Source organism: Triturus cristatus, chromosome 12, assembly GCF_964204655.1.
Source record: "Triturus cristatus chromosome 12, aTriCri1.1, whole genome shotgun sequence".
NCBI classification, from domain to species: Eukaryota; Metazoa; Chordata; class Amphibia; order Caudata; family Salamandridae; genus Triturus; species Triturus cristatus.
In genome coordinates, this window is record NC_140595.1 from 617,317,821 (window position 1) to 617,342,912 (window position 25,092).

The 25,092-nt window shown below is 44.3% G+C and overlaps 1 protein-coding gene across 3 annotated transcripts in view; it reads left to right on the forward strand.

Annotated features, from left to right (window-relative positions):
- Positions 1-25,092, forward strand: part of ANKRD11 (ankyrin repeat domain 11) — a 1,275,279-nt gene that overhangs the window by 968,585 nt on the left and 281,602 nt on the right. For all 3 annotated transcript variants that reach the window (XM_085639477.1, XM_085639476.1, XM_085639475.1), the window contains one exon: positions 8,557-8,760. In XM_085639477.1, coding sequence (XP_085495603.1) covers positions 8,557-8,760 — 204 coding nt within the window. The remainder of the gene's footprint in view (positions 1-8,556; positions 8,761-25,092) is intronic.

The window sequence follows — 25,092 nt, forward strand, 5'->3', positions numbered from 1 at the left end:
CTGTACCTCACCCATAAGGCACTTGCAGAGTGGTGGGGTAATGTGATTCCAATGCTGATTGTCAGATTCATTCACAGCGGACAAGGGACTTTGTTTAATTATTTACAACTGCCTCCATGTGCAAACTTTAACCTCTGTGAGCAGAGTTTTATGTTGATCAAGAGGGTTGCACGTCCCTCGATCAGAAAGGAATGCCCTACACGAAAGAAAATGCTCTAGTGCCCTGGTACTCGTAGTACGGCCCGCAGACCGTCCTTGGCGGCCCGCGGACATTTTCAGTCAAGGTCCTCGTACTAGTATTTTACAAGAGGGCCAGTAAACAACAAAAAGGGGCCGCTGGAGCATGCGCGATAGAGCTTCACTGTGCATACTCTAGCAGCCCTCCTCTGTTTACTGAGAGCCTCTGTATTTGGTACAGGTTTGAGTCAAATGGTCACAGGGGGATGCATTGGCAAAGGATTTGATGTACAATGACGGGGGTAGAGTCTCCAAATGACGGCGAAAAATCCAGGGATGAAAAACACTTTCTAGAGACCCCTGGGGTAGTGATAGTCTCTGAAACCACCTGAAGACTTTCTGGGTGAAACCGGCTAACGATCTCAGGATGAGAAGATTTTTTTAAGCTGGGGGCGGAGGTGACGACTCATTGGTGACCTGAAGAGACTAGTGCTGAGTGGAAGGAAACCCAAGCATATTCCTAGTGTTCCTCACCCGGTGTAATTGGTGTCTGTAAGACAGTAAAGGGAAGAGGTAGAAGGCCTCGGTGCATCTTCTTTCTCTGCACATTATCCCTTCGTCCTGTTTTAACCGCCTCCTTGCTGGATGGGGGCACCCATTCAGCCGTTATCTCTCTCTCGAGGTGTGGTTTCAGTAGCCCTTTCTCCACCATCGGTGCCAAATTTATACCTGCCCAGCTCCTGCATTTGTCGAAAAAATTCTCCTGGTTATAATGGTCACTGGCACGGATATATAATATGGAGAACTCAAACTTATGATCAAAGAGGGGGACTGATGCAACACTTCCACAAGTTAACGTTATCTGTGTTTGCAAATCAGCAGCCAGAAAATTAAAGCACCCCCCACTTATAACTAAACCTCTATTGACACAGAGTGAGAAGAGCGACCCCTCCTAGAATAGTTTCACCCACCTTCCTTTCATGCATCCTTACGCTTCTCCATTTTTCTATCATTTCACACTTCCATTCATCCTTTCACCATTCTATACACATTTAGCCGTCCTTTCACTCGTTCATCCACCAGTCTATCCAATACCCTTCCATTCTTCCATAGTTCCATTCATTCTTGCCCCATTTCTTCCCTTCTTTTACCCTTCTTCCTTCCTTTCACATTTTCTTACCTATACCCTTTCTTTTTGCCTTTTCCCATGTGTCCTTTCTGCTTTCTAGCTCCAATCTTTCTATCTTTTCTCATCTTATTTTTTCCTCTTACCTTTCTCTCTCCTTTTGCACTGTTTACTGCCTACCTATTTTCGATGTTTTCTCCATTTCTTTTTTTGTCTCGGTAACACGAATGCATTAGGTCTTTGCACGTAGGCCTCTGGGCCTCTTTAATCAGTTGCTTGCTGAATTGTACATAGATGCCTTAACTATGGGTCACCGCAGGAGACAAAAAAGCTGTTCCCTTTAGAGCTTGTGACAGATGGGATGATGTAATGTCCCCTAGAGCCCCTGTGAAGTACTAATATTGTTACAAGTGTTTACAAAGTATGTGTTGTGTATCTTTGGGGAACTATTAACACGGAGTAGTATAAAATAGTGACTAATAATGTTTTGAAAAGGTAGTGACTTTTTTTAACTCTATCCCCGCACCTGCAAGCCCCGCCCCCACCCTCCTTGCCCCCACCTGCAGGCCCATCGGTGCGGCCCTCGGCCACAAACCAGACTGTAATTTTGGCCCCGAGTGAAAGTTTGTGAGTACCCATGCGCTAGTGAATGCTGTGCGGTTTTATTGAGATTTATATTGTTTTTATAACTGTTTAGTTTGTGTGATTTTGTGCTTTAAAAGACTCCTAAAGTTCTCTTTACAGCTAATGAGTTTATTGTAATCCAGTCCGGGTTTTAACATGTACTTTCAGATGCATGATGGGATTTTTTAAATACTGTGGATGGATTATGTCTACTACATGTATTACTGTAATGAGGATTAACTGCAAAATCATAGATATCCTGTAAATATACGCACTGAGAGTATTAATTAGCTTTTACATTGAGAGTTTTGTGTTTTAAAAGTGATGTTATTCCCTGCATTGTTTGTACATGTTTAACTTGGCGCTGCTAGAAGTGGGTGCATCATTTGTATTTATCACTATGTTCAAAAGGAGCAACAATATGGCACGCTCCAGATTGATAAAGGCATAGGTTCTGCCGAAATTCGTGTCTCTGGTGGTCCTGTGCCCGCGTGGAATGACTGAATAAACTGGATGTAATCCCTTTACTTAGTGCCGGCTGCCTCTCTAATGAGTTTGGGAAGGTTTTTGTGTGATAGATATATAGTGAGATATATATATATATATATATATATATAGATATTCACAGAAAAAACCATAGGTTTCACACACGTTATAGTTAGGAATTAGCATTTAAAAAACCTTGCAAATTCACTGAAAAAACCGTAGGTTTCACACATGTTATAGTTAGCGGAAATTTTACTGATAAAAAACCAGTGAAATTCCCCCGTTATAGTTAGTGCAGGCAACTATAACTCACGCGACCGCAATCCTCTGCTGATGCTAATACTGTATTTAGACACTTATTTGCCCATGTCTTCTTCCATACATTTTTAGCTATACATATATTACAAATATTTTTTTTTCATAAAGACACATATGTCATCAGCAGAAGATTGCGGTCGCGTGAGTTATAGTTGCCTGCACTAACTATAACGGGGGAATTTCACTGGTTTTTTTATCAGTAAAATTTCCGCTAACTATAACATGTGTGAAACCTATGGTTTTTTCAGTGAATTTGCAAGGTTTTTTAAATGCTAATTCCTAACTATAACGTGTGTGAAACCTATGGTTTTTTCTGTGAATTTGTACGGTTTTTTAAATGCTAAGTTACTTTACGCCATTCGTGGCGTGCGCGCCCACTTAACGCAGTTCGTTCCGTGCGCGCACGGTGCGCTTCGCGCACCGTGCGTGCACAGTAAGCACGCGGTGCTTACTGTGCTTACGGTGCTTATAAGCCATGCACAAATGGTGCGCTTCGGGCACCATTTGCACACGGGGTGGAGAGAGTGTGGATAATTTTTTCTTTGATTATTTTTGTTGAAAATATTGTGGTTTTTTACACCTCAGATAAGCCCTGCACATTTGGTGGCCTGAGGCCACCAAAAGCACAGGGGGTGGGGAGAGTGTGGATAGTGTTTTTTTTTTAAATATTTTTTACCGTACGCGTACGGTAAGCGTAATCGGCGAAATTAGCGAAAAAATAAAAATGGCTTTTTTGGCCTTGGGGGGTCTTGGGGGACTCCCTCATCATGGCTATGTGTGTGTGAGCTGTCAAAACAGCTCCTTTACATGTGTATTGGTTTTAATTAAACAACCTAACTCTCAGTGCGAGAGAGAAAATGGCGGCCGCCGCTTCCTGGTTTCGGCCGATTCGAATGTTTACTAAGATCTAAGAGCCAATCAGAATCGCGCTCGCGCACGCCACCGTACGCGTACGGTAAGCTTACGGTAAGCGTACCGTAAGCTGGCTCAGATATATATATTGATTTAAAGGCTATTTTCTCAGAATCTACTGAACAGATTTACACCAAACCTACAAAAGGCACTTCCTTGACCTAGGGACTACCTCTCTGCCAAATTTCTAGTAATTCTGTTAAGCCGTTCGGGCTGTAGCCCTGTCTAAAGGTCCTATGGAAAAATGCATGGGAAAAACGCGTTTTGGGACCCCCCTTTTATCTCAGCCCCCGCTTGACGAATCCCCCCGAGACTTTCAGGGTAGGAGCGGAGCGTAGCGCCCCACCTATTTTGAGAAATTCGCGAGGATTCGTCGACCGGCGCCAAAGTTATTCAAAATAGAATGTTGCGGATTTCCTATGGAAAAGGGGTCCTAACTATAACTACCTACTGGCGACCGCCAGTAGGTAATATATATATATATATATATATATATCATGAAAACTCCTCCAAGGAAAGAGCAGAGGCCACAGTTGGGGTAAGCAGGGAGGGCACTTTATTCTGTCACAAACGGCAAATGCATTTCGGCATCACATATGCCTTCTTCAGCGCCAGGAGTCTTATGGGGAATATGCAGGTAACATCGTGTATTTGAATGATAGCCCCTCCATGATTGGTTTAGGTCCGCCCCGCCCCGCCCCCAGGAGCATTGTCCTTTCTCACCATCTGTAGTGCACTGAGTACATGTGCACTACAGTTCCCAGAATGCAGCAAGAATCCTGGTGGGTAAGGCGGATTAATGGCTTGCTGTTAATGCGAAAATTAACATCACGATGTCATCTGGCCAAATCCCCCGCATGTTGTGTGAATGGCAATGTCCTCCTGGGTCCCCAGACCGCATCAACCTCCAGGCACAGGTTTCCATTCAGCGGGGGCAGGACCGGGGATCCAGTCGCGCCCAGGACAGAGTTAGATAACTCTGTCACCGCCCCATCTCTTCCTGGACCCGGGGGTGTGCCTTGGTAATCCAGTACCCTGGAAACAAACAAAGTCCGCCACAGCAGATGCCAGCGAAGCCAAGGCCAACTTGAGGATGCGGGTGCCTCTGAAGCGCGCCTCTGGCATGCGCGCGAAACATCACAAACTCCTCCAAGGAAAGAGCAGAGGCCACAGTTGGGGTAAGCAGGGAGGGCACTTTATTCTGTCACAAACGGCGAATGCATTTCGGCATCACATATGCCTTCTTCAGCGCCAGGAGTCTTATGGGGAATATGCAGGTAACATCGTGTATTTGAATGATAGCCCCTCGATGATTGGTTTAGGTCCGCCCCGCCCCCAGGAGCATTGTCCTTTCTCACCATCTGTAGTGCACTGAGTCCTAAAGTTCTCTTTACAGCTAATGAGTTTATTGTAATCCAGTCCGGGTTTTAACATGTACTTTCAGATGCATGATGGGATTTTTTAAATACTGTGGATGGATTATGTCTACTACATGTATTACTGTAATGAGGATTAACTGCAAAATCATAGATATCCTGTAAATATACGCACTGAGAGTATTAATTAGCTTTTACATTGAGAGTTTTGTGTTTTAAAAGTGATGTTATTCCCTGCATTGTTTGTACATGTTTAACTTGGCGCTGCTAGAAGTGGGTACATCATTTGTATTTATCACTATGTTCAAAAGGAGCAACAATATGGCACGCTCCAGATTGATAAAGGCATAGGTTCTGCCGAAATTCGTGTCTCTGGTGGTCCTGTGCCCGTGTGGAATGACTGAATAAACTGGATGTAATCCCTTTACTTAGTGCCGGCTGCCTCTCTAATGAGTTTGGGAAGGTTTTTGTGTGATAGAGATATATATATATATATATATATATATATATATATATATATATATATATATATTGCTCCAAAGTTGTCCACCTGTAAGTAGCACTCGACCAGCAGCTTGATTTATGTGTAGGTAGGGACGGGGATCCGCTTGTAGGAGCCGCTCCGTAGTGGATTTGCCTGACGCGTTTCGAATCTCCATATGCTTCTCTTCAGAGGCTTTAACGGAAACGGTGTGCACAACCGCTAACCCACTTCGCCATTTAACATATGACACACCCAGCCTCTGGCCTCTTATTATATAATTGTAATCTTTTTGGCAGGAGACCCCTTAAACTCCCATACTTACCTTAAATGCCTGGTAAAGACCTATATGTGGTAAAAGCGTGTGTGGTAAAGTCACTGCAGAGTAAAAAGACCGCGTTGTAAAGACCGTTTACACTTGTTCCATGGAGATGGATGTAATGCTGCATTGGCATGCTTGAAAGAGTTGCACTGGAGTCTCCGGAGATGTTCAATGCCACACTTATGTACACGCCCTTCAATAGAGACTGACTGTTCAAACCGAAATTAGACTCCTCCCTGCATTATTTCAAAAGCAGTAGATTTAAGTCTTGTGCGCTGGGCTTAACCTCTCCAGTGTGTCAATTCCACCAACAATATAGAATGTTTTGTGGCTGCTCCAGGGCAATGCACCCTTGGCACAGGCATCCTTCACAGTCTTTCCAGATACCCCAGCAACTATACAGCTTCTTTTGGGTTACAGGTTTGATGTAGGAGATGCCATCATCAGCAACAGCAGTATATTCTGTCTCTTTCTTCTGCCGAATCTGCTGCCTCCAAGTCTGACTCCCCTCAATCTCCTTAAGCCATCTTCCAGAGGGATGAAGGATCTTTTATCTACTAAGAGAAAAGCACAGCAGACCTGTCATCCGACTAATCTCCAAAGGTTTCACGCTATCATTTCTGTCCCTCCTTTCCAGTCTATCCTTCTTTCGGAATGTAGTCTAACATATTCTGTTTTTCTTAAATTTAAATAAAAGTCAAGATGCCTTGCTCTGATGAGCAAAGGGACCATAGAGGTGGTGGTTATTGAAAAAAGAGCATAAGCTTCTACTCTTTACTTTTTTCATTCCCAAGGTGTGTGACTGACCCATTTGCCTCAAAGTCGTACGGCAAAGTGTATACACTCACATCTCTAACCTCATTCTTGAGCGTGACCAAGTTTGCCACTGCATAATTGGAGCACACTTTTAAACTTAACACACAGCTATAAACATACTGCTCAGAAGCTGCACTATCAACTAACACTTTACCAAACATGCATAACAAACTTATCAGTGATTTACTTGTCTACCAAGAAGCATTGTGAGGCCTCTTGAGTAATAGAAAATAGCTGTCAAAATGTGCAATACAGCTGCCTTTGAACCTATGTGTACTTGTCTTGCTAACACTTGTTAATAGTAGCATTCTTCATTGCTGTCACTGCATTAAAGAATTAACTGAATTTTGTCACTGACTGTATAATATAGAAATTTACGTCAATATAAGTTTATGATCAGCCATCATTTGTCTCAAAGGTTGTTAAATATTTACATGTTAATAGGACTCTTTAGTTTCCTTCCTTCTTTTCTCACCCACAATCTGCTGCACGAAAGACTTTCTGCGATTTGAATTTGTCTCTTATGTATAACTAAAACCCCAAGAAGAGCTCACCAAATCCCTATTCCTCATGTTACGCTCTTGAATGCAGCAAGTTGTTACGGGTGTCCGTTATGCTAGACTTTCAATGTTAGACCTAGAGAATGTTCAACAAGGAAAAAATAGCTTAGTTTACTTTTAATGAAAATTCATCTTTAATGGGAATGTGTGGGTATCTGTGCTAATAGAAGGTAAAGTAGGGCAGATGCAACTGAACAACCTATTTGCTACTGCCCTCACTTCAAGTCTACAACCATTGGTTTAAAACTGATGTTCAGTCAATTCGAAGACAGCAAATTTAACATGGGTTCATGTTGCCAGATAAAAAGAGATGCTTAAGTATAATTTTCTTTTCTTTACAGCTTGAGAGCATTGTATATTCACTATATCCTCCAACCTAACCAATAAAAGTTTTCTTGCAATTGGTTTTCACATTCAGAATGATGATCTGCATCTGGAAAATGTATTCCTAGTATGGCAGACATATTGTGTATAATTGTGGCCTTAAGGTCAAGGATCGAATGAGCCTTGCAGGCTTTGTCCATGGGCACCACTAAAATTATCAAACTGTGTTTTTCCCAAACCAACAACTGGCAGGTGGAATAATTAGCAAAATGTGAATTTCTAGTAGTCTGCAGCCTCACATCTGTTCTCACAAACAACACGTCATCTCATTCGTTGCATTTGGAAACTGGCTGTTGACCATTTGTTGTAATGGTAGATATTGTTTTAGTATTTTCTGTTAGAGGAGCAATGCCGTCCATACATTGAGCTTATGTATATATTGCAGTCCAGCAATTTGCATTCTATATGGTATAAGTTGATTCTTTTCATTGAACAAAAATGAAAACTAACGTGTTACATGTGACAATAGCTTCACTTCTGCAGATGTAACAGCAGTGTTACTGGTTGGTTGTGTCTTAAATATTACATGGGTTTGCAATAGTTATTTGTGTTGGATTTGAAAGACCATAAAGAACACTGAAAAGTAAAAAGATTGCAAGAGAATGCTCTTGAAATGTGCATGAGGTCAACATAAATGTTAAAACTGCTGAACCTGGCAGAACTGCCGAACGGTGATGCTGTAGGTAACACATGCCGTAGTCAAAGGCGGTAATGATATGAAAATGAAAAAAACACCATTCTAGTCTATGGATCACATGTTTTCCCGGGTCAAGGAACTTTAAGTAGTTTAGATCCTCTTCCCAATAATTTTAAATGTTCTTATGTGAGTTGTAGTGGACCATTTGGTTTGAATTTGTCTGATTGTCATGTGGTAGGTCTTATCTGAAATGGTGTCGTCATAGTTTTTTTTAATGCTCTTTTTGAAAAGTTAATATGATGTTAAATAATTGCAAATTTGAATTTCCTGTTTCTAGTTAACACAACACCAAAGCATCCGTCTCAGTCTTCTATTGGCCAGAAGGGAACTCCTAACTCTGCCTCCAAAACCAAAGATAAAGTCAATAAAAGAAACGAGCGTGGGGAGACTCGTCTTCATCGGGCCGCCATTCGAGGAGACGCCCGGCGAATAAAGGAGCTCATCAATGAAGGGGCTGATGTGAACGTGAAAGATTTTGCAGGTGACTACCTAACACATAAATACATATTTTCTGTTATTATCCCTAAAATTCATATACTTTTATCAGTGTATGCTTCTTACCTTTGAAATGCGGTTTCTAAAACTGAGTTTTAAAAAAATGTTCTTGCACTCACTTATGTTTGTGTCCTTTGTATTGGATAGAGACTTCTAGCTGCAGATTCATTACTTTAGAATTATCCCCAGGCATCAGACTGTGTCCGAAAACATTTCGTGAGCAGTACCCCTCTGTGCCGGTAGGTGATGTTCGGCTCTGCGTGGTTTTGTGTACATCGTTCGTGACGTTCACAGTACCTACATAGGCGCCAACTAGGCACACTGACGTTAGTTCTTTTCTTTCAGCACCAGCCAGCTCTGATCTGAGAAGAGCAACCCCATAGTCATTCTTTCCCCTTAGTTTTTTTAACTTTTTGACAAAGTATTTTTTAAGTTTACACTCCTGGTGTGGCAGGAATGTCATCCAAGAAGGCCCGCGTGTTTTTCCGGTGTTTATAGAATGTTTTGCTTTTATTATTTCTTGCTTTCTGCTATGATAGTGCATGGTATATTGACAGTGTACATACAGTCCAAATACATTTTTACAAATAAAACTTATTGTAGTGCACCATACAATACTACTTCAGTGAGTCTTTAGACTTGCGCTCTCGCTCTTTCCTTCCCATGTAAACTTTTATCTGTGAACAGGCCCTCTTGACATTGGCACTTCAGACTGGCAACGCCAAAACAGCCAGTGCACAATTTGCTAACTCTGGCCACTGACATAGCTTTCCATGTCAATACTGGTGCACCTGAAGATTGTGATTTTCTGGAACAGGTTCTGCAACACATGAGTTGGTCTGCGTGCATATGCTCTCAGAGTTGAAGTGGTCAAATATGAAGCTGCACTTTTGAAAGTCCGGAGAAAATTCCCCTTTACACAAGGGATCCAGAACTTGTGCAGAGTACCACAGTGAGGCTTCATTGACTTCAAATGCCATGGTGGGTAAAGGGACATTTCTGTGCATAATTGCAAGACATTTCTCATTAATTGTAAAATAAAATTTCCGAAATTTTCTCCTCAGCATTTCTTTGCTTACCAAGTGGCAAGCATTCTAACATGGAACTTGTTGCAGTGCCAATTTCACTAAAAGTGTCACCCAGCCTACTCTCAAGGAGATGTTTCACATCCACGCCAATTATGCTGAGCACTTGGTAGACAAGGGTGTTTTTAGACTCTAGTTTTTTTTTTTTTGCGATGTCCACTACAGCAGTTATGTTTTCCTGTAAAAAAAAAAAAAATTGTACTTTTTTTACACATCACTGTCAATATGCAACCAAAGATCCTCACATTTCTTGCCTTTGGCATCATCACTCCGCTAAAATTCTGGAAATGGTTGCCACATGGATAATGTAGCATTCACGGCCTCTAGGACTGAGAAACACCTGCTAAATTACATAATTGGGATGACTCTTTCTTTGATACCACACAAAGCACAAAATGAAAAATATTTGTATTTTGGTTCCAGCGCGAAACTAAACAGTGCACCAAGATGGATTAAAAAGTCAATAGCATACTTCATTAAGTCTGAAAGTTGTAGAGATGCTTTCAGCATACAATCTAGCAAGTGGCAATGATCTCTTACAGGGAAGTACTTCAGCTTAGGTATTGATTCTGATAGGCCATTACACGTCATAGTCAAAGTTAGCTTTATTCGGTTAAAATTTAAAACCATCAAAGCACATAACAGAAAACAAAATAGAGAACAATGCATTACAGAAAAATTATTAACACAAATAATAAATACAAAACAGGTTGGCGCAATGTTCAATAAAATAACACTTAGAGTTAATTCATTCATAAAGCTAAAAACATAATAAAATTTCATAATGACCTTAAAAAACATTTAAACCATGACAATGTAGTAGATACGTTAATCATTATCAGATAACTATGTCAACTGGGCCCTATTTCTGACTCTCAGGGCACCAACTATAAAGCTGGCAACCCCAAAACAAATCAATGGAGATTCCAACATTTGTAAATAAGCCAAGGCAGGCCTAACTTGCTTAAATTGGCAATTTTTTAAAATCGGCAAGATATATTTTTTCCGCTGCACAGAGTAAAATTTACAGAAAAATATCATGTGCTATAAATTTTGTTCAGAAATATTATCACAGGGACAGGACCCCAGAGTTCCCTCTTTAAAAAATCCTTTCGGGTAAGCCAAGAGCCAGGGAAGCATACCATGCTTAAATCTTATTAGCAAAAACATATGGAAAGGTTTGTTAATGTAGGTTAGGTAGGGCTGAATCTCGTTCCCTAAACTCAACATCACGAACCTCCTCACTGTCGGTTTCCCCAGCTCATCACTTTCTCTTGACAACATTACTCTTAACAAAAATTGAGACTTAATGGCTTTAATTTGCTCTTTACTAGTCACACAAGGACTAGAGAACAGTTCCGAACACCCTATTGCAGTCAAATTATTTTTAATGTAACTTAACCAAGGGATAGACAGGGCTTTTTCCAAGGACAGACAGTCCTGAATAATTTGTTGGTTTAGGTTTGGTGGCTGTTGCGCCCAAACCCTCAACCAGCCTAGTAGCGGGGCCACTGCTATCTGGTCACTAATATAACCCATCCCTAAGTCCTCATGAATATTAAAAGTGGGGGCAGAGGGAGGTAGAGACAGCAGTTTCCGAAAGAAATTATTTTCAACTACTTGGATGTTGGGAGAAGCCTTGTAACCCCAGACCTCGCTACCATAGAGTGCCATGGGCAAACACTTCGCGCTGTATATTTTTAATAAAGCAGGGAATGGTTTACAGCCTAAGCGCTTTGCGAAGCCCAACAAACCGCCTGTGGCACTAGCTAAGATGTTCTTTTTTTGAGCACGTTGTGTAACCCAGGATGATCTGTCGTCAAATGTTACCCCTAAATATGGGAACGACTGAACTTTCGTTAATTCCTGGCCATTGCAGAAAAATTTCACCCTTTTTGCTTTCCCTGAGCCAATCGACATAGAATGTGATTTTTTAAAATTAACTAATAAGTCTAAAGAGACCATAAAATCATAAAATCCGTTTAAAAGAGCTTGCAATCCTCTCGCGGTTCTAGCCAACAAAACTGTGTCGTCTGCGTATAGTAGAGCAGGAATCATTTTTGAACCGGTTTTCGGGGTGTCCTTACAGATCGTATTCAGCACCGGTCCTAAATTATTAATGTAAAGCGAGAAGAGTAGGGGAGCAAGAATGCACCCCTGTCTTACTCCCCGCTTTACCTGCCAAGCATCAGTCTGGCTTCCATCATCCCTATAACGGACGACTGCGGTTGTGTCGTCATGGATTACAGCCAGGAAAGAGATCAAAACCGGGTCAAGCCCCAAACCGGCTAATAATGCCCATAATTTTTGCCGATTTACGAGGTCGAAAGCGGTGGACAAGTCCATAAAAGCTAAATGGAGGTCCCCCTGCTTAGCGACAGTATATTTTCCTATAATAAGGTGTAAATTGAGGCATTGGCCCACTGTGCCCCTTCCCTGTCTAAACCCATATTGTAAATCGGAAATAATGGATTGCTCCTCTAACCACATAGTTAAACGAGCAAGAACTACTTTACCCATGACTTTCATGGCAGAATCGAGGAGAGAGATAGGCCGGTAGCAAGCCGGATCATCTCTTGAACCTTTTTTAAAAAGTGGGACAATAACGGCTTTTGCCCACGATCTAGGGGCACCGGCCTCAGAAGCTGCATTAAAAACACATGTTAAAAGTTTCGCCCAAAGCTGTGGGTCTGCCCTATAAAGGTCCGCTGGGACACCGTCCAGACCAGGGGCTTTACCAGACGCCGTGGCCTCAATGGCCTCCCGGACTTCCTCCTCCTTAAAAAGGATTCTTGAAGCTAAAGTGTAATCCACATAATTTGTGGAATTAGCTTCTTGTATCTCCGAATAGAGACCACTGAAGTGAGCCACCCATTTGTGGAGAAGTGTGGCTCACTGGTTAGAGGAGGTAGACCTGGAAGCAGAGGTCAGCCCGGGACCAGGGTTCAATTCCCGGCTCGGCTGGGTCTTGAGCCCATAAATGTCCATGGACTCGATAATTCTCGCTCCAGTGCATACTCGATTCATGGGTTCACACTCTGCGACTCTGGGCAATAGCTTGCTTAATCTCCACATGGGCCCCTCGCGGCGGGATGCCTGGCTTTCACCTTGCGGATGCCCTGCCGGGTTATCTCACAGGGGAATACCAGGACGGGTTCCCTAAGCAAGCGCTTAGAGACCGCTTGGTGATTTGCGCTATATAAATTCCTGCACATTTACATTTACATTTACATTTGTCTGGCGGGATAAGACATTCTTTGATGGTATTTTCCGTCTCATTAAAGAGGGGACTATTTATCACTTTCCAAAACTGGCTACTGTTTTTCTGTATGCTTGCATCCGTCAAATCATCCCATGCCTTGGTCTTTAGCTCGCTTTTCCTATCCTTTATTGCTTTTTTATAACATTTTCTTGCCTCAGTTATCTTACTGGGGGTGCACCCAGGTTCTTTAAGGGCCAGTAAGAGAGCAGAGTGAGCACTAGAACAGGCATGGTCAAACCAGTTTTTAAACTTCCTAAGTTTTGGTTTCCCATGGGAGGTGAGACTCCCCTCAACGTGTTTAGTGATTCTGTCGAAAGCATCCAGAATCACTTTCGGTTCCGCCCCTGAAGAAAGACACAAGCTGAAATCCTCTGTTTTACTTTCATATAAATTGACGAGGAAATCAGCCGGGGTAATGACATCCCATCTAAGTCGTCTACCCTGACTTGTAGGCTCAAGATTTAAGTTAGAGATCAAAGGCTGAGTAACATCTTTCCTCAAAGCCTTAACTTTGATTTCCAGAATTAGTGGGTTATGGTCACTTAGGCCATTTTGTGTAACATGAAACGTGCCCAATAGATTCAACATATTACGTGGAACAAAAATATAATCGATTGTGCTACCGTGGCCATTGCCAGTAAATGTATGAACCGGGTCCGACAAGTCTTGAACCGGCATGTAGAGATAATGAGATGATACTATATTCTCTAAAAAGATCCCGCCTTTAGAGTGCTCAAAATGGGTTACTTCATTAGGGCAAAAGTCTAAATAATTATTTAAACAACAGTTAAGATAACATAAGTGTATGTTAAAATCGCCAAAAAGTAAAAGAAGATAAGGTTTTTCGTTCAATGCATCAAACTCATCCATGAAACTGAGTAGTGCTTTGAGATGTTCCAGTTCTTCCGTCCTAGTAAATGAATTGTAAAAATTCACCACCAAAAATGATGGCAGGTTAACACATTCCATTTTCACTGCTAAGATGTGAGAAGAGTTGGTTGGTAATAACTCAATGTTATAACGAAGCTTTAAGCTGAATAATAGCAAAAGGCCCCCTCGTGGTCTGCCCATCTCCGAGGGTGTAGCGTATTTAATAAAAGATTGGTAGCCATCCATAAAGAAAGGATCTTTAGCCTCCCATGTTTCTTGTAGAGCAATGATATGATGGGAGGAGAGAAAAGCCAACCAATTTTGATTACCTCGTTTGGACCGAAGACCGGCTATATTCCAAGATAGTGCAGAAATTAAGTCTGCAGCTGGAAGGCCCGTTGCATGCCCTTGATCCTTAGTTGGAGTGTTAACCAGGTTAGATAAGCAAGGTAATGGAGCAACCACTACACCATTCAAAGGTAAGTTCCCACCCATAGTTTCCCCGTTAAAAATGGGGGCATTTCCTTTCTCCACTGCTTCCTCAAATTGTAATGACAAGTTAACTAGTGCAGTAGAAGGGGCATTATTCGCCATAACAGGAAACCCAGCGGATATAGGCTCAGAAGAATTTGAAACGTCTAAACTAAAAACATCATTATTTAAATAAGCTCCATTATCACTAAGTCAATCGTTAGAATCTAGAGTGCTAAGGGCTTCAAATCTATTTGATAACAACAAAGGGTTGCTAGTAGGGGCGTACTGAGGGGGACGCTCTCTCTGTCTGCCCTGACCTGCAAGAGATGGTGGGTAAAAGAAGCCCAGCGGAAGAATGTTAATGTGGTCCTGATGTATTCTAATAGACCCTGCTTGTCTAAAAATGTGATCAACTATATCAGGGGTACTAAAGTTCACCACAACGCAATCACCCCTCAGAGACTTATTAGATTTCCCCACCCACGGAACCCTTCTCACCATTTTAAAACAATCATAGAGGTGACTCCCCAGGACTGTCTTTCCTGCCAAAAAATGAAGGGTTTTGTTTTTCAGAGTAGACCAGTGCTCTTCTTTACCATCACTGGTCTTTGGAACATTAGCCAAGATAACGGTATAAGGGCAGGCTTCTGGGGGCAGGTTTAATGAGCGTACCTCATATGCCAAATGACCCTGAACTCTTCGGCTTTCAATAGTATCCCTCAGACCTGAACTAGTACCGTTAATACTCGGGGCAGGTGGCAAGGGGATTGCTGGACTTGCAACAGTAGTTGCCATGATATCAATCATATCCGCTACTCTAGAAGTAACTTCGCCGAGGGGTAGTAAATCAGAGGGATTAGACCTTGGCACAGGGGCGCTTTGAACAGCAATGTGGCGCTCCATAAGAGTAAGTCTATTATCAATCTCACTAAGTCTATCCCAGACTGGGGATATACACCTACTCAATCGTTCATCCAGCTGCTTGATTACATCAGCTAACATGTCTCTAAACATAACAGCCCCCCCCTGTGCGACAGGCTCCATATCACCGCTACCTGAATGAGGTGTGGCCTCGACCGCTGAACTCTCTACCGGGTGAGTCGCCCCCTTAATAGGATCATTATTTCTGGATTGTTTAGCGTGATGACGAGGTCCATTAGGAGCGTGAATGGCTTTCCTCTTACCTTTAGAAGCTTTAACATGGGCCACAGAGGAGGTTTTTGGCTGCCTAGTACGTAAAACTGGGGGGGAAAGAGAAGGAGAAGGACTGGACACGTTCAGCGATGGTTGAACGCTGGAATGATAGAACTCAGGTGCAGACCCAGGGGAAATAAAGTGAGAAGTCACAGAGGGAGCAGCCAACAAGGGTTGAGAAAGGGGCTCTAGTGACAACCTTTTTTCCACGATCTCAATTTCTTTAGAGACAGCATGTTCGGCTTTTTTCAAAAAAGCGTCTAAAGTTCCAGACCCTCCCACTATCTGCGCCTTGTTGAAGTTCTTGGCCATGTCTTGTGGTGCTCGAACAAATAGCACAAAGATATTAAGACCACATTTCACACAACACGCCAAATCAACACAAACAACACAAGCAAAGCCTTACAGTAAACTGTGTGTGACACCCCCAAATCACCGTGTAATGTTCGTGCAGGTTCAGGGGGGTGGCCCAGCTCAGCCCTGTCCAGCCCCGGACGGCCACAGACGGCCCGCCCTTTGCCCGGGCTTAGCCCGGCGACGCCCGCGCGCGTCCCGCGTCGCGGGGGGAGAGCCTTGTTCTTATACGCCTCCTGGCGCGGGAAAGGCTGTCATTGAGGTCCGGGCGCACAGGCAGCTGGGAGATGCAGTCCCCACTCGGCGGCCGCGATTGAATGGCGGCGGCGGAGGACTGATGCGGAGTGGACCGGAGCACACGGGACACCAGGTGAGGCACAGGAGTCCACAACACGCCCCCACAACTCTGGACGAGCAACCCGCTCTGCCGGGGGAGAGCCTTGTTCTTATACGCCTCCTGGCGCGGGAAAGGCTGTCATTGAGGTCCGGGCGCACAGGCAGCTGGGAGATGCAGTCCCCACTCGGCGGCCGCGATTGAATGGCGGCGGCGGAGGACTGATGCGGAGTGGACCGGAGCACACGGGACACCAGGTGAGGCACAGGAGTCCACAACACGCCCCCACAACTCTGGACGAGCAACCATACGTAGCTGAATCACTGCAAATACAAACAATATAACTCCAATCTGTGTTGAACTTGGGAAGAACGTTTTGCAACAGCATTACAAGCGACACTGCTTTCCATGTTTTCCAAGAGTCTGGTGTTATGTTTTCACCACTATCCCAGATGCTTAGTGACAGCACTCTTATCACATATACCTGTCACTACACCTTGCATTGAATGTTTAGCATTTCAACTACTATCAATACTGACTCGCTAGAACAAGGATCTGATGTATCAAGGGGTATTATCCATTCTCTGTGGGTAAATGTGATGGTACATATTGGGAAAGATTCTTATGAAACCAGTCCTTTTACCCATCAGTTAAAGAATCAAACATATCAAAATCATATTTGATATTTTGCTATTTCCTGATTATCTATAGTTTATAAAATAATTAAACACGGCCTAAAACATGCTTCTAAACCCCTGCATCTTTAGACCAAAGACCACAAAACTAAAAAAAAGCTAAATGAAGAAGAAAGAATATTTTAGTGACATCCCTAAACAACAAAACTCAAACCGAATGATGTTAGCCTAGTCTTTCTTGCTGCTACCTTGTATAACAAAGTTACATTGTATTGGCCCCTTCAGGAAAAAATAAAAATGACTTTCACTCTCCTTTTCCTTTCCTTGAATGGCATTTAGTTTGTGGTTGTGACAGGTGTTTTTTCAGTGTTAATGTTTACACTGGTGAGAGTTATTTCCCTTTTGGAGGGGTTTTATCAGTTATAGGTTTAAACTTAAAACTGGATAGCCTGTGCATTCCCTACCACACCCCCGAAGAGGGAAATCAAGAGGCTGAACAATTTAGAAAATATATTCTCTTCTGTCAGCCTGACACTGCAGTCTGTTAACACATTGTGCGTTTTGCGCTGCTATTCTCACACTCTGTGGGATACTGTTGCACAGTTGCTGTCAACGGTCACGGAGAGGGCCTGGGCCATGCCCTCCCAGGTTGTTGCCGGTGTGGGGGATGCAACAAAGTTCACCATCCATTGTGGACTTGACACCATTGATTCACTAGGCAGAGCGGTTTCGTCAGCAGTAGCCCTGGGACGCTACACCATGTTGAGGACGACTGTCTTTTCTGGGGGCAGTCAATTTTCAGTCATGGCCGTTTGATGGCTCCTATCTCTTAGGAGACCAGCCGGATTTGGCACTGAAGCACTGTAAGAGTCAGGGCTATGGCCAACTCCTTGGGCCTTTCTCGTCACCCTCAATCCTCCTTTCGATCCCTTTGTGGCCGGGCGTGTAACTGTGACTTTACCCACTCAGCCACCGTAGGGCACAAGCTTTGTAGCCTCTGTGTTACTGCGAACACATTTTCTACCTGCTCCGTTGGCCAGTAGTCAGGTCAGTCCATCAACCTCCTTGCAGCCTCCAAACACTCCTAGTCTGCCCGGCTTACCATAGGCACCCAGTGGGCGGCAGGCTTCGCCATCACCTGCCCCACTGTCAGTCCATAACATCAGACATGTGGGTTTTGCAGATTGTTCAGAGAGGCTACTTCATCCCCTTTGATACTACCCTTCCCTGCTTGCCACCTACTTATGATAGGCTGACGAAGGGCCACTCATCTCTTCTCCGCAAGGAAGTGACAACTCTTTTGACCAAAAGAGCTATAGAGAGAGTACTGACACCAGAAGTAGGTCGTAGTTGTTGTTCCTGCTACTTTCTGGTGTCCAAGAAGGACTTCCTCAAGAATGAAAAATTCAAGATGCTCACTCATGCTCTGTTCCTGTCTGCCCTAGACCTTGAAGACTGGATGCTGCTGTGCTTGCAGGATGCATGCTTATACATTCCTGTCCTGCCTCTCCACACACGTTACCTGCACTTAACTGTGTAGCACAAGCATTTTCAGTTTGTTTTCCCTTTTGGCCTCACCTGCACACCTTGAGTGTTCATCAAGGTGGTGGATGCAGCTCCTCTGCGGAGGTCAGGAGTGCCAGTCTTCCCCCTATCTCGACGTCTGGCTGTTGAAGGAGGGCTCGCCCCAGGCTGTCTTCTCCCACCCCCAGACTACGACAGACCTGCATTCTCTGGGGTTCCCCATCAATGTGCCGAAGAGAGACCTAACTCCCTCTCAGATGCTCCCTTTCATTGGAGCTGTTCTGGACATGGTGCAGTTTCGAGCTTATCCTCCGGAACAGCGAGTCCCGTATATTCAGGCTGTGATACCGATGTTTTAGCCTCTATCTTGGATTTCGGTGAGACTGACTCTGAGGCTGCTGGAGCTCATGCCTTCTGTATCATGCTGTGACACATGCCCATTGGCATATGCGGGCACTGCAGTGAGACCTGAAGTTTTAGTGGACGTAGCATCAGGGGAATCTCTCTGACGTGGTCCAGGTCTCAGAGAACAGCAAAGGACCTGCAGTGGTGTCTTATAAACCACGATTGGGTCAGTGGCAGACCCCTCTCCCTTCCCCAACCAGTTCTGACGGATGTGTCACTCTTGGGATGTGGCCGCCATTTGGGAGAGGTGGCGATCAGAGGACTCTGGTCTCCAGCAAAATCAGGACTCGATATCAATCTGTTGGAGCTCTGAATGATCCTATTGGCATTAAAAGCCTTTCTACCCTCCATCCAGGGAAGCCTAGTGAAAGTGTTCACGGACAGCACCACCGCCATGTGGCACTGCAACAAGCAGGGCGGGTGGGGTCATGGACACTTTGTCAAGAGGCATGGCAGTTACGTCCGGGCATTTCCCTGGTGGTTCAACACCTGCAGCGTCTCAAGTCCAGGGCAGATGAACTTTGCTGCAGATTCCTAGTGGATTGTGAATGGGGTCTCCATCCGGACGTGGTGCAAGCTCTTACAGTATTGAGGAGAGTCTTTGTGCATTCTCGTCGGTGTTGAACAGATCTAACAATGTCTGCAGTTCTGCGTGCTGGAGTTTCCAAATTGGTTCTTGCTCAGATACTTTAGTCTTGAGTGGAGCTCAGGCCCCCTGTACGTCGTTTCGTCTGTACCTCTCCTGCCCAAGTGCTCAAAAAGATCAGGATCGTCCAGGCCCAAGGCATCCTTGTGGCTCCAGATTGGGCAAGGAGAGTGGTATTCCGAGCTGTTGAGCTTGGCCATCTGTCCTATCAGGCTGCTCCTTTGAGTAGCACATTCTGTCACAGCAGTAGGGAAGGATTCTCCACCCAAACCGGTCAGTGCTCCGCCTGCTTGCGTGGAGATTGAAAGTCGACAGTTGATAACAAAACAGACTTCGGGCAGAAGTTCAAATACTATCTTGACAGCCAGGTGTCCCTCTACCAAGACAGTTTACGCCTAATGTTGGGCTCAATTTGTGTCATTTTTGTACCGCTTTGTTCGCCATAAGTTGGCAGGGTATGCTCAGACGTGAGTCCCTTGCTCACTTTGCCACTGGATTCAAGCAAGCCTGGCTGAAGACGGCTGAAATGCCAGAAACCGGTCCTAGGAAGCTTGTTTCCGGTCCAGGGAAGGCATGGCTTGGCAGTTCGGGCGGGACTGTTCCCATGAGGCACAGGGTCAGACTGATTTTCATATGGCCATGTCTGAACTGGGGTGGCAGAGTGGGCTAAAGAATGGTGATGGATCAAACCCAGATCTGTTGACTGGGTGTGAGTGTTTGATTGGTTCTGATGCTCTGTCCATCACCACCCCCTTTTGTACCGCATCTCAAGTCCAGGGCAGATGAACTTTGCTGCAGATTCCTAGTGGATTGTGAATGGTGTCTCCATCCGGACGTGGTGCAAGCTCTTACAGTATTGAGGAGAGTCTTTGTGCATTCTCGTCGGTGTTGAACAGATCTAACAATGTCTGCAGTTCTGCGTGCTGGAGTTTCCAAAGTGGTTCTTGCTCAGATACTTTAGTCATGAGTGGAGCTCAGGCCCCCTGTACGTCGTTTCGTCTGTACCTCTCCTGCCCAAGTGCTCAAAAAGATCAGGATCGTCCGGGCCCAAGGCATCCTTGTGGCTCCAGATTGGGCGAGGAGAGTGGCATTCCGAGCTATTGAGCTTGGCCATCTGTCCTATCAGGCTGCTCCTTTGAGTAGCACATTCTGTCACAGCAGTAGGGAAGGATTCTCCACCCAAACCTGTCAGTGCTCCGCCTACTTGCGTGGAGATTGAAAGTCGTCAGTTGATAACAAAACAGACTTCGGGCAGAAGTTCAAATACTATCTTGACAGCCAGGTGTCCCTCTACCAAGACAGTTTACGCCTAATGTTGGGCTCAATTTGTGTCATGGTGTTAAGAAACATTCCTCCCCTTTCTGCCTCCTTTCCCAGGTGCTCCTTGTTTGTTCTTTCTCTTGCCCAGCAGGGCTCTGCACTGGGCACTGTTTAGGGATATCTATCTGCAATCACTGCTTTTCTTCGATTGCGTGACCAACCTTCCCTTTTCCAATCCCCTCTTGCACATAGTTTTCTGATACGTTTTGCAACATATGTTGCCTCTCACTCCTTTTGTTATGCCTCAGTGGGATCTCAATCTTGTTCTCACCTTCCTTGTGTCCTACCTTTGAGCCTCTGATCAATTGTCCACTCAGGCTCCCTACTCTCAAGACTGCCTTTCTCGAGACAATAACTTATGCCCATAGGGTCAATGAGCGTCAGGCCTAACCACCCAACCCTCCTTATCTAAAAATCTCACCAGACAAACTGGTGCTGCATACAAGGTCTTCCTTTCCTCCGAAAGTGGTCACTCTATTTCATGTACGCCAAACCATCACTGTGCCTACTTTTTACGCTGCACCACATCCCTCCACAGAGGAGTGGCTTCACCGTCTGGACCTAAAGAGCATTGTCGTTCTAGCTTGACCACACACGAGTTCCAGGTGGATGGCCAACTCTTCGTGGGGTATGTTGGAGCAAGGAAGGGATGGGTAGTGCAGAAGCGAACCATATCCAGATGGATCGTGCCCTGTATTAAAATCTGCTAAGCATTCCCCTGAAGGTGTGCGTGCGCATTCACTAGAGCCAAAGCTGGGATCACTGCGTTAGCATGTGGAGTTTTAGTCCTTGATATCTGCCAGGCAGCAATGTGGGCCTCATTACACACATTTACTATTCATTTCTGCCTGGACAATCAAATCCGTAGAGATGGGCTATCCCGTTTGGTCCTACAGGACTTCCTCATGTGAAATAGGTCCACCTCCGGGGAGATATTTGGTAATGCATGGTAAGAAATCTAAGGCTAGAAGGCTCTATCCGATGAACAAGTTGTTTTTCTTCGGTAACACCTTACCTGGTAGACTCTATCTAGCCACAGATTCCTTAACGACCCACCCATCCTCTCTGCTCTGCGAACAAATTTCTAGGGACATGGATGACCCCTTTCAGTTTTCCACACAGGTGATCAGTGTACTTCATAACTCTGTGCTTCTGGCGTGGTAAGTCACAACAAGTAACTGTTGTTAGCACCCCTAGGTGATGCCTTTATCGACACTGCAAAAGTCACGTAAGGCACAGACGACACCAATGATGCCATGCGAATATGAACAACTGCACCTACCAGCGCGCAGGGGTACTACTGATGAAGAATTTTCAGGTCCAGTCTGACGCCTTGGGATAATTGAGATAAGCAATCATCTGCAGCTAGATAGTCTCTACCAGAGGAGGTGTTATGGAAGGTAAGTGACTTGTTCTTCAGGCTTGTGCTTAGCTTTCTTAAGACTCTAAATGTATATAGATTCTATTGGAACATTCACAATTAAGTCTTCTAAATAACTTTGAATCAGTAAATTGGGATGGGATCGCTCTCTGCCAATACATTTTTAAAACTCTTAGGGCCCGGCATCTAGGGCAGCAATCCGGCCGCCACATTATGATGCTAGCGGTTGGAGTGCAGTTGGCGGGGGCTGGAGCCTAATCCCTACAGTGGAGGCTGTGCCTGTGGAGGTACTGCCGTAAGGTTTACATGTCTGTGTCTGACTGCTTTTCATGGCTGTTTGACCGCCTTGGAAAGGCTGCCAGAGACAGACTTTAGGGAGCCCTAGCACTGCCCCGTAGGCCTCCGCAATGTGGCCTGGAGGGGACATGTGGTCACCCCACATCCCTGCACTGTGTGCCAGGCACCATGGTGCCTGACACATGGTATACGTGGATGTTTAAAAACATCCCTTTTAATACTGCGGCTTGTGCTGCGGCCCTTTTTCCAGTCACAGTACAAGCCACAATAGAACAAGGGATGTTTCCGACAGACTACACGGTGGTCGTATCCTAATCCAGCAGTTGGGACCGCCGACTACTTGTCGGGCGGTTCCACTCTTGCTGCAATGGCAGTTGGACGCTCGTCCGACAGCCATCGTTATCAGGCCTTTAAAGTCTTGTGTTCTGTAGCATACAGTCTATTTTCAAGGGTATCAATTTCTGTGCTCTATGCCATTCGGAATCTGGCTCGTATTTCCCTTCCAGTGGAAACAGGAGCTTAAGGATGCTCTAGATTTCCATATTGTCTCAATGTATTTTGCATTCTCATTTCATTTAGTATTAACTTGATATTCCAATCTGTCATTACTATGTAGGTCATGCATTGAGGTCTACTTCCAACAAGAGCCCCTTAGCTTGACTCGAACACCATACTCAAAATGAGATTTCAAGTCCTGGTATTAACGTGCATATGCTAGTGCTTAAGAACAATCTACTCTATATAACCTACAGCTGATGGAGATTGTTCATGCTGTGCCACTTTTGATTTACACTTGTAGAAAATGGATGATGTCCATATAACCACATAATATCAATAACTGGCAGCCCCCCCCCCCCCCCCACACACACACACACACAGTGGTTAATATACCTGGTTTCAGGCACCAAATAGTAGGAATGGCTTAATGAACCCCAACAAGATGAATAGTTATTCTGAATTGAATTTATACACAATATTGCCCTTCTGTACACAGCTTATCTCTGTCTCAGCGCACCTGTATAACACTTATTGGTAATCTCAAATGCAAGACTTTTTGAAACTGTCAAGGTATACAAATAAATAGAAAAATTCTCCATCAGACAAATATGTTTACAGTCATGTTTGGGATAAGACATAGTGCTCGTGGGTTCTGGCCATTTCCCTGTCTGAACCAGCAACCATCCGTGTACCTAATGGGTGGTGTTGGAAACAGCTTCTTTAGATGTTTTTGTAATGCGAAGCTTTGTGCACCAGTACTGCATTTATATGCATAGGTCATACACAGCCCAACCCCATTCCTTCAAGGCATAGTCTGTTCCCCCTTTGGACTGAATGGTGTGAATCTGAATTTTCTTTCCTCACACTCATTATTTTCTACTTATGTCATCTCCCTGATACTGGGAGTGTTTTGAAGTGCTTTTTCTATTGTTTACCTCCACCTTCTTTCTGTAAAGCTTGGCATTAAGCCATGCATTTTTGTACCATAAGCATTCTGAGGTTGCTGACCAGCATTCCCTCTGCTTCTCATGCTTGATTACATCAGATGCACTCCAATACACACTCTCTCTCTGTATATATGTGTGTGTGTATATATATATTCACTGAAAAAACCATAGGTTTCACACATGTTATAGTTAGCGGAAATTTTACTGATAAAAAACCAGTGAAATTCACCCGTTATAGTTAGTGCAGGCAACTATAACTCACGCGACCGCAATCCTCTGCTGATGCTAATACTGTATTTAGACACTTATTTGCCCATGTCTTCTTCCATACATTTTTAGCTATACATATATTACAAATATTTTTTTTTCATAAAGACACATATGTCATCAGCAGAAGATTGCGGTCGCGTGAGTTATAGTTGCCTGCACTAACTATAACGGGTGAATTTCACTGGTTTTTTATCAGTAAAATTTCCGCTAACTATAACATGTGTGAAACCTATGGTTTTTTCAGTGAATTTGCAAGGTTTTTTAAATGCTAATTCCTAACTATAACGTGTGTGAAACCTATGGTTTTTTCAGTGAATTTGTACGGTTTTTTAAATGCTAAGTTACTTTACGCCATTCGTGGCGTGCGCGCCCACTTAACGCAGTTCGTTCCGTGCGCGCACGGTGCGCTTCGCGCACCGTGCGCGCACAGTAAGCACGCGGTGCTTACTGTGCTTACGGTGCTTATAAGCCATGCACAAATGGTGCCCTTTGGGCACCATTTGCACACGGGGTGGAGAGAGTGTGGATAATTTTTTCTTTTATGATTTTTGTTAAAAATATTATGGTTTTTCACAGCTCTGATAAGCCCTGCACATTTGGTGGCCTGCGGCCACCTAAAGCACAGGGGGTGGGGAGAGTGTGGATAGTGTTTTTTTTTTTACCGTACGCGTACGGTAAGCGTAATCGGCGAAATTTGCGAAAAAATAAAAATGGAATTTTTGGCCTTGGGGGGTCTAGGGGGACTCCCTCATCATGGCTATGTGTGTGTGAGCTGTCAAAACAGCTCCTTTACATGTGTTTTGGTTTAATTTAACAAGCTAA